General features: G+C 27.5%; 1 protein-coding gene across 1 annotated transcript; it reads right to left on the bottom strand.

The window, feature by feature from the left end:
• Window positions 1-1,530: 1,530 nt before the first annotated feature.
• On the bottom strand, window positions 1,531-2,776 carry LOC119689719. The gene is made up of 4 exons (XM_038104609.1): window positions 2,537-2,776; window positions 2,301-2,468; window positions 1,807-2,034; window positions 1,531-1,740 (listed from the first exon to the last, which is right to left on the bottom strand). Exons 1-4 carry the CDS (start codon window positions 2,657-2,659, stop codon window positions 1,648-1,650), a joined length of 612 nt encoding a protein of 203 aa, XP_037960537.1. The 5' UTR covers window positions 2,660-2,776; the 3' UTR covers window positions 1,531-1,647.
• Window positions 2,777-10,654: the final 7,878 nt, after the last annotated feature.

Raw genomic sequence — 10,654 nt, forward strand, 5'->3', positions numbered from 1 at the left:
GAGCCCTCGAGAAAGGTAACACCTTTCTCGCGTCTTTTATTGGATAATTTAAATTTTTTTCGCCTTGCTAATTGCACTTTAGTTTTTGTTTAATAGTATCTCTTCTTGATATTACGTTTAAGTTATTAGCTTCATATCTTGAGTGTCCATTATGTTTGTGGTATATTTTTTGTATTTTATTTTTAAGCCTTCTAGTCTTATTGTCTGTTTTATAAGTATCAATTCTTTTTAGTTCGCTTCGTAAGTATTTAATATTAATTTCAATTCATTCAATCGTTTTATTTTTTGTAGTTCTTTGCTTATTTTTTTTTTTTCCACATATAGTTAACATAATCTTATATCCCATTTTTATTGCAATTGTCACAACTGCTAAATAGATGAGCGTGTGTAAATCTTCTAAATTATTAATTTGTGGGGCTACGTATTTTATCACTAAACTGAGTTTTTGGCTAGAATTTAACTTTGGTATTGTGACATGACAGGGTTTATAGCTATATATGTCTCAAATTGTTATTGAAAGGCGCTTTCTATATCTGTGAATTGGTTATTCTCTATTTCTGTTTATTGTATCACATATTTGGTTCCTTGGATTTCGTGATTTGCTTCCAAATTGATGTCATCACTTGAAGTTGCATCGGATTCTTGAGTATAGGGGTGGTTTGCTGTTATAAAGTTACGCCTAATCTTTGGAATAAGATTATTATTTTAGTTTATTTCGTTTGTCAATTTTCTGTGCTGTTGTGGCCTGCCATCTGTAGAAAAGCGACATCGGTGTGTGCATGCTGTTCAGTTACAGATCGAAAGTTGCTATTGCTTGTGTTCTGTGACTCACTTCTCATATTTGACCCAGGTACCAAGCCAAATGCGCGGGAGTTCTGATGCGATCTTGACGCGGTGAGATTATCCGAAGTCCCCAAGATATTTGTTTAGTTTGTGCTTTCTATTTTATACTTTCTGGCAGGTTTGTTTTCTGGGCCGCAACTGGCATGAAACATAAACGTCCATCTCTTCGTTTTGTTCCTTTCGCTTACAACCGTTCTCTTCCACGTTAATTTAAGACGACCTCTCCTACGTTGGTCCTGTGAATTGTATTCCAGCACAGCATGAGAGATATCATTGATTGGTATTTTAAGCGTGTGAACTAGCCATCGATATTTACAATTTTTGCTTTCTTCTCCCACTGAATTTATTATAAATCCACCTGCAAAATAAAGTGGGTAATTCGTTTGTATGAGCATGGCGCTTCTTTGTACTCTAGATTCTTTGGTTATAGTATACTTTAACATATTTATATATATGGAGCGTTTAGGTACCCTTAACGCCTAATATTTAATTCAACAATAATTCCACTGATTTTAATATCCTATGACAAGAAATCTATTTGAATTGAAAAAAGGGTAATAGTAGGAATTTGTTTAAATTTAAACATTCAATTTTTTATCAAGTGATCGTTTAGACTGAGCGTAAAAATTTATATAATTAATTGCAATTAATTATAAAGATCATTGTCTCATAATTAAGTGAAACAAGTTTTAAATTTTAAGTAAGCAACAAACAAGTTAAATTTATTCACCAAAAATATGCGTTCATAATTTAATTAATTTATCAAATAATATACAAATGTAAAGGAATATTTCGCCATCTGAATTATTTGTTGGCACGATGGTACATACATCGTCTAGGACGGGTACGTGGACGACGTAAGTGGGAAAGTTGGCAAAGGAATATCACGAAGAAAATCTGTAATTTAAATGAGTAATTTACATATTTTGATTCTACGCATAAAATTTGAAAATACAAACTTTCCTGAATTACTATAATTGCAAACGCAGCTACAATTACACAGGTCAAATTATTCCCAATTAAGTCAACAATTACGTCATTACACCCAATATTGTATTCGAGATTGCATGTTATTGGATCGGTATCTGTTATATTTCCACAGCAAGATATTGGCAGTTCCACACGCTCGTCATACTCGTACTCAGCGCCCTTTTTATAATCCATAGGATTTACGACACCACAGCATTTGAACTTTTCAATTAAAAAAAATAATATAATTATTTATTTATTTAAATAGATAATATTACAAATAAAGCAATTTTTTTTCATTTCATAAAAATCAGTAAAAGTCTTGAAAAAAATTTTTAAAAATACTTATCAAATAAATAACAAAATGAAAGAATAAAATAAAAAAATAATAAATTCTTTTTTTCTAATAAAAAAATAAAAGATTAAATTTAAAAAATGTGAAAATGCGATTTTAATATAATATACAAAAATCAGGCACATAATATTACCGTTTTTTGTACAAAATCCATCGTAATCTTCCAGCCATTTTCGCAATAGTGATCTAACGCATAGAGAAGGAACTTATAGAGCGCACGGTAATAGCATGTGGGGTGGAACAGAAAAAGCAAGCAAACGAAAAATTGCACACCAATCGCGAACAAGGACATCACAATGAACTTTAACCGGAAAAGTAAATATTCACAACAATTTCCTTACCCATTTAGATGTACCCAAAACTACTTACCAGATTCATGATGGAAATGACGCGGACCAACAAACCGAATGCAGCCATAATAAAAACAGTGCAGAAAACTGCCGATAAAATGCCTAATATGATGGGTGGAGTCATCATGTCCTTTAATTCCATTGTCGAAAATAAACCCTAATGTTTTACTAGCTCGAAGAAAAAACCTTACTAATTTTTCAGGAGCTAAATTGAAACTGAGTCCAAACAAATTTACTTCGATATAAAAATAATTTTTTTAACAAATAACATGTAATTTATTTAAACAATCTTGACAACTAAGCCAAGGCCAAGAGTTCTATAATTATATTATATATACCAGTGACGATGCGTGCCCTATCTGGAAGGGTGTGCGGCCCTTCTACAATGTTGTTCTTACATGCACCGCTTAAATTAAAAACTATAAATTGAAATACATGATATGTTTTATTAAAAATAACTATATTACATTAGGCAACCATATATTCACAATATAATATTTAATAATTCATTAACAAAATAGCATATAAAACAAATTAAATTAATAATTAATATATAAGTTTAATATTACATCAGTATGGAATAAACACAACTTTTTACATACTTCTTATAACATCGAACCAAATTTTTTCAAACAAAAGAGTTTGTATTTCGAACCATACATGTTTATGCAGTGATCAAACACAATCGAACACACTTGCAACGTATGAATGTGCGGCAAATTTTTTCGTACACCAAGCGGCTGATAATCACTGATGCTAAAACTAAAAGGCGAGGGACGAAATTTAATAGCAATGTACTGAAATGTGTGCTGCAGATTTGACCGCACAACGTATGCATGCAGTTGATATTCGAATAGAACAGAAAATTACTCTTATAGAATTCCCACTTTATAAATCTCTATTTCTCATATTCTCATATTGCAAGCGTGAGCACACGCACATTAACATATTTTGTTCATTTTTCTATTGAGCACAACTAACGACAGAAGATTGTGAACACGTTTGCAACGTATGAATATGTGGCCAACTTGTCCGCACATATAACGAAAGAAGACGTGAGCTGCAAACTTATGAGCTTAACTAACAACTATAGCAGCTAAGATAAGTAAACTGATTGAGTTTTCATAGACAATTATATTTAAATGTTTCTGCAAAAACATAAATCTTTAAAAATATATACATACATATATGGAAATATAATAAATAAGATTAATTCTCGATTTAAAGACATTTAATAAAGTTGTATATATTATTTGACATTTAGCAAATTATGTTAGGGTGTGCGCCGCACACCTCCCGCGCACCTCCGCATCTTAGAGCACTCGTCCCTGGTATGTTATATATACATAATTTTACAGAGAAAAAAATTTCACAAATCCAAAGTTATTTTTTAATTTTAAATTTAATATTTTTATTTAAATTACTATTATTTTTAAAAAAATTACAATAATAATTAATAATAATATTTATTCATAATAATTAAGCATTACATTTGTTGGTTTTATTTTCATTTTATGTAATTATTAAGTATTGTTTTTTATATAATTTTATTCTTACAGTTTGATTTCTTTTATATAAATTTTATTTTACTCGTTATATGTATATATAAAATTTTTATGATTTGTATTAAATTTGAATTTTGTATATTATTTAAATATTTTTGTGTTGCATAATTGCTAACATTTAATGCATAATTATTTTCGTATCTTTTAAACAATATAGCTTTGTTTATAGTTTTTGCTTTAAAATAGTAAATTTACTTTTGTTGTGTTTTTATTTAATGAATCTTACATTTTCTGTTTTATTTGTTTTAAAATATTTTATATAGGTTTTAAATAGTTGCTTATGTGTTTATACGTATGTTATATATATAAATATATATAATTTATTTCATTTTTTATTTTAATTTGAAAATATCTATCGCTAATTAATTATAGAAATTGTTTAAACAATTCATATTATTTTAAATCTTTAAATAATAAACCTTTTTTTTTGTTTTTGTTTTTAGTGATTTAATATTTACTTTGTATGTTTATAAATTTTTTATATTCTTTAAGGTTGTTGTTTTGCAATAAAAAGGGACAACAGCAATGGATTGTAGTGTTCAAAATAAGCGCAAAAAAGTAAAGTGTTTGGGAGGAATTTACATGAAGGGAAGGAAAAAGTAGCTAAGGATGTGTATTTTGTTAATTATTTAAATAAGCAATGTTCTATTTATTAGATCACAGCGAGAGTGTGACGCATATACAAATACATATATTATGATCAACAAATAAGTCACATATACTTAAGAGCATAACTAAATACACTTATTCAATCAGTTGTTTTCAGATGTAGATAGATATTTCAGATATAGACAGATATAGATATATGAGAATATCTTAAGATATATAATGGACTGCAAACAAGTCTGCCCGCACCAATATATGAATATTGAATATATATGTATATCATATCAAACAGCTATGCATATGCATCGCTCGCGTGGTGTTTTAATATTAAAAATTCATTTACTATTATTTTAAAAATTTTACATGTAAATTAACAACAATTTTACTTTCTTCTTTTACTGATACTGATATAAACATAAATTTTATGCTTTCACAAAATACATTTTTGTTTCAAATTGATTAGTTTTTAATTTGAAATACGTACAACAACATAATATTTTTATTTATTTTATACAATATATGTTTCTTATTTTCTTCTGATTTTTATTTAACAAATTTAGAAAAAAGTGAAAATCAATTTTTTTTATTAATTTTTCAGAATATTTTTGAAGATATTTTTTTTTTCGATTATATTTTTATATAGAAATTTTTAATATATTACGTATTGAAATATATATATATATATATATATATATATATATATTGAATATGAATTGTTTATTAATTTTTTTTTTTTTGTTATGTTAAGGCATTTTTAACGATCTTTTTAAGTTTATATATATATAGTACATGTTCACAATGATATATACATATAGTACATGTATACAGTTATGTGCACATATATGATCTTTATGAATATGGGAATAATTCTTTATTAAACGTAGTGCATAAAAATATGTTTTATTTTTCAATTAAACAAATCTATATGCATAATAGGTAAATGTACAATATTTAAATAAAATTACATAAGTTCAATAAATTTATAACAATTTTTTCATAAATAATAAAACTTAAAAATAATATTCAAAAAGAGAAGCCCATAAAGTATTTATTAGAATTTCTGAAGTTCAAATATAATCGAAACAAATTGGAAAATTATTTAAAACGTTTTTATATTTAAAATAATTTTTTAACCTCAATAAAATGTTAAAATACACTCAGTACAACTAATCTGCACTATTAAAAATTATAATGTATTTATTGCATGCAAAACAGTCTCCAATTATGATTGTCCACATTAGTACAATATTTCATTAATATGAAGCGTTTTGCGAAGTGATTTTTATTGAACATTTTTTTAAGATGAAATTCTATATTTTGCAGTAGAAGTATATTGTATTACATTGTCATTAAAATAGCAATGCCCATTATGTTATTAAATAATATAAAGAATTGTAAAAATATCAGTAGTATTAATTGGGAGTTCCGAAGAAATAAGTTTTTTCTATGTATCTTATAGATATGAATTTTTCTTTCTAAATATTCTATATGCTTTTTTGATTCCCTAAAATCATATCAATCATTTTTCATATTTTTTATGATGACAATAAAAAATAAAAACTTTATAACACTTTTATATGGATGTGTAGCGTTCAGCAAGGCTTCAAAAACTACTGTTCGCCAGCTAGAAATTGCGGATTGAGGTCAGTTATTGCTTAATCTGATGAAGTAATGAACAATAATCCAGTCAAGGTGTAGAGAGGAGTTATGAAGAAACCCCGCAGTTAGTAGAGAGTAAAAATGTTCCAGTGCACTGACTCAACAAGCCTCAAAATAATGTAATAACATTGCTTCAAGTAACTGAGTGTACTGATACAATAAGATTGAATTTAAAGAAATTAGTGGAAATTGCAAGACTATAAAACATTTGTTATCTGTTTTTCGAAGTTTTATTTTTCTTATATTCCTAATATCTTCTTCTGTGCCAGTATTCGTTTTTTTTCTCTATAACAAGATTATTAAATTACATTTATAGTTTTGAGTACATTAAGCAATATTTTTAATTTTTAATTTTTACAAAAGAAGTTCAAAATATATATTTTTTTGATCATTTGTTTTTATTCTGCAATTTCTCATTTTCAAAATATTTAATATTTTATTTAATTTTTTTTTAGGTTTACATAAATTTTTTTTAAATCAGTTTACATTATTATATATTTTAATGGATATACTCATATATATTTATATGACACGAGTATTTACATATATACCCATAAACAACAACTAATAAGCATCAGTGCATTTGCTTCTATTTTTGTCAAATGAAGTTATTTTTCCAATTATTTTTTTATTTCGTTCTGCATGGATAAAAGTAAGCGACAACAAAAATTTTTTTGCAGCTTACCTCCAACAACAACAAAAAGTGTTTTAGTCCAATATGCACAAAAATTTAGGAAGTGTAAATACTTTTGACTAGGACTGTATACATATATATGTATGCATGCATGCATGCATACACACACACACGCATGTATATATACATATGTATAACTTCTTAAGAACATTTTTATATACATATTTTAATAGTTTACTAAAGTTATTTTTTAAATTGCTTTGAAACATATGAAATTATATAGTAAACTTTAAAAAAAACATATATATATATATATATATATATATATATATAGTCAAACTTCCAAACTCGGACTTCTACAACTCGAATAAAAATATTGTCACGTGCTAATAGGAATATGATGGGAAATGCATTCTATAAGTCGAATTTTTATTTAAGTATGAATCCTTTTTTGTGTCAGGGGAAGTCCCTTTTTCCAAATCAAATGTTTAACATTTTCATTGTTATGTTGCTTCTTTATGCAAATGCTAGCCGCTGGCATTTGTACAAATGTATATAATTACTTAAGCGTATAGAAGTAGGGATTGCATAAATCATGTAACAAAAGCTTGAGATATTGATGTAAGTAGTCAAACGATAGCGCATTTGGCCAATTTACTAGATGGAACGAGCAGGACGATATTTAGTTACAGAATTATGAAGCGTGATATTAAGTAAATAAAATAACTTCCAATGCTACTATTAACGATGATTATATTGAGCTTGACAAAGAAATTTGTACATCAAACTTTCCTACAGATGACGTCATTTTTGAGCATTATAGCTCTGAATTAGTGGATCCGATTCTAAGCGCAACGGAAAGTGATAATGACGGTTCGGTGGATGAAATTGTTCATCAGCCTTCCAATATTTAGATATATATATATATATATATATATATATATACAGTATACGCTCGGTTATGTGAATACTTGATTAAGTAAATATTCCATTATGTAAACAAAAAAAATTGCCGAAAAATTTAACACGTGGTATTCTAGAGAGTGAACAAGGTGATGATGGAATTATGTGAACTGAAAATTTGTACTCTTTTTTTTTGTGTTCTAAGGTTTACAAATAATAAAATTTATCCAAAAACATGAGCATATTTCGTTTTTGTTACAATGTTATTTTAATTTATAGGCGCCAGCTTTCTAATGAAAGAGTTACTATGTCGTATTTCTTTTGTTTTTTTCTTATTTACTTTTGCAATTAATGTTATAATGCATAGGCTTTTCTCGCAAAGGGCAGAAATCAATTTCTGCCTTTGACAAAGAAATCACAATGCCGCGAAAAGTTTCAACATTTGAAAAAAGAATCTTCATTAGAAGTTTAGAAACTGAATCATCGGTTAGATCAATTTCAAAAAAATACTGCATATCAAAACTTTCAGTTTGTGCGATAAAAAAAATAAAAAAAAAAAGATTTTAAATGCCACAGGCAATTATGTGGCTGGTTCTAAAAGGAAAATTTTGAAATTCGGAGAGATGCCTAAAGTCGAGGCAAAATTATATGAATGGTGCTGTGCACAACAAAGTAGAACTCTTCGTCTCTCGTGAAATATTCAAAACAAAAACAAAAGACATAAACAACATTTTGAAAGAAAACAATAATTTTTTGAGCTAGCGAAAATTTGGAATAAAGCTTCTAAATATTTCAGGGAAAAGTTATCTTCGAGTTCTCATCTTGTGAATCTCTTTTTAAAGCACTTTTAATTCGTTAATAAAAGCACATAACCTAACAGAAGATCAAGTCCATAATGCAGACGCGACAAGTCGTTTTGGAAAACGCTTCCTTTTAAAACCTTGGCTTGCAAACATGAAACAGTTGCACCTAGGCAAAAGCTTGAAAAAGCGCGCCTTTTATTTGTAGCCTGCATAAATGCATCTGGCGGTTAGAAAGTAACACCAATAGGTATGGAGAAAGCAGCAAACCCAAGATGCTTTAAAAAAGTTTTGTTTCCAGTGTATTGTGATCATTCAAAAAATGCCTGAATAACGAGCGTTATTTTTAAAAACTAGTTTTTCAATTCGTTCATTCCTTAATCTACTAATTTTTTGCGTTATTTATAGTAAAAGCATACGTACGAGGAAAAGGTTTACCGACGAAAGCAATACTACTGTTAGACAATGCTGTTTGTCGCTCATGCAACCAAATGTAACTTCCTTAATTCAATCAATGGACCAAAATGTCTTTCGTTTAGCCAAGTTAGAAGAATATTGATCATCATTAATGGCTTCATTTATTTCTTCAGAAAATGAAAAGTCTACCGAATTGCTGCGCAAGTTAACGCTTAAAGATGCTACCACAAATCTAACATTAACTTGGAGTAAAATTAAAGCTGAAACTATCCAAAAATTTTGGAAGGCTTTACTAAATTTTGAACAAAAGTTTAATATTGAAAACGACATTCCATTGAGTACATAACGACAACAATACCTGCCAATAGCTGATATAGCATCACCCATAGAAGAAGTTTACACCTTATTAGCTGAATTAGGCTGCACATAGACTGCCCATATACGTCTAAGGAAAATATGAGATATGGATGAAAATATGGAAAATATGAGATGTGGAGTGTGTTGAACTAGACATTGAGAAGGATGAAGCTGATAATGATGATGATGATGATGATGATGATGATGATGATGATGATGATGATGATGATGATGATGATGATGATGATGATGATGAAGATGAAGATGAAGATGAAGATGAAGATGAAGACGAAGACGAAAGTGCTAGTGAAGAACGAAACACGCCAATTATTGGCTCAACAGAAGCTTTAACCTCATTCAATAAAACAATCGCTTGAGTAGAATCAAGATCGTTATAACAAATATTTAATAGTAGTGAAGAATTGTCGGGAGAAACTGGTGCATAAAATACGTGCTCGAAGTAAAGTACAAATGCAAGTGACAGATTATTTTTCAAAAAAATTATAGTTAAAAGTAAAATGTTAGCGCTTCTGAAAAGTTATAAGAACTACTGTTATATTTTTAACGTTATCATTTTTGTATTTTATAGTTACATATTAAAGATTATATTCATATAAAGTATTTTTTATTAATAAAATTAGAGAAAAAACTTAAAAAAAAAAATAAATTCAATTTAGTGAACATTTCGATTATGTGAACTTGCACTATCTGAATTAGTTCACATAACTGAGCGCGTACTGTATATACATTTAGATATATTTATATATATATATATATTTATATATGTGTATATATATAATTCTGTTTTTTTTTCTTTGTTTTGCTCTTCATTTTTGTTTTTGTTTTTTTTCTTTTATTAAATATATATAAAAATTAAATAAAACTTTTTAATCATTTTTCACTTTTTTCTTAAAATGATTTAAAATGGATTTCATATACTTGTTAAAAAACAATAAATTTGTCGTTAAATACAATAATTTGTTTTGTTGTGTTTTTGAAATTGTTGTTTATATATAATTTTACAATATTTTACTTTAGCTAGGATTTACAATTCTGTTTGAAGTTAATAGTTTCTTAATTTTGAAATTGGAATAAATAAGGGGATTTGGGAATAAAGGTGAATTAATTACATTTTGCTTTAAGCATATTTCTCGACTTCTTGCTTCTTTCTTTATTTTCTTTGTTTTCTTTTTGTA

Source organism: Teleopsis dalmanni, chromosome X (assembly GCF_002237135.1).
Source record: "Teleopsis dalmanni isolate 2A chromosome X, ASM223713v2, whole genome shotgun sequence".
Lineage (NCBI taxonomy): Eukaryota > Metazoa > Arthropoda > Insecta > Diptera > Diopsidae > Teleopsis > Teleopsis dalmanni.

Coding starts and splice junctions, on each gene's coding strand:
- LOC119689719 (XM_038104609.1), bottom strand. CDS start 2,659: ATGGAATTAAAGGACATGATGACTCCACCCATCATATTAGGCATTTTA. Junction 2,469..2,536: donor TCATTTCCATCATGAATCTG/GTAAGTAGTTTT, acceptor TTCCGGTTAAAG/TTCATTGTGATGTCCTTGTT. Junction 1,741..1,806: donor TTGCAATTATAGTAATTCAG/GAAAGTTTGTAT, acceptor TTTAAATTACAG/ATTTTCTTCGTGATATTCCT.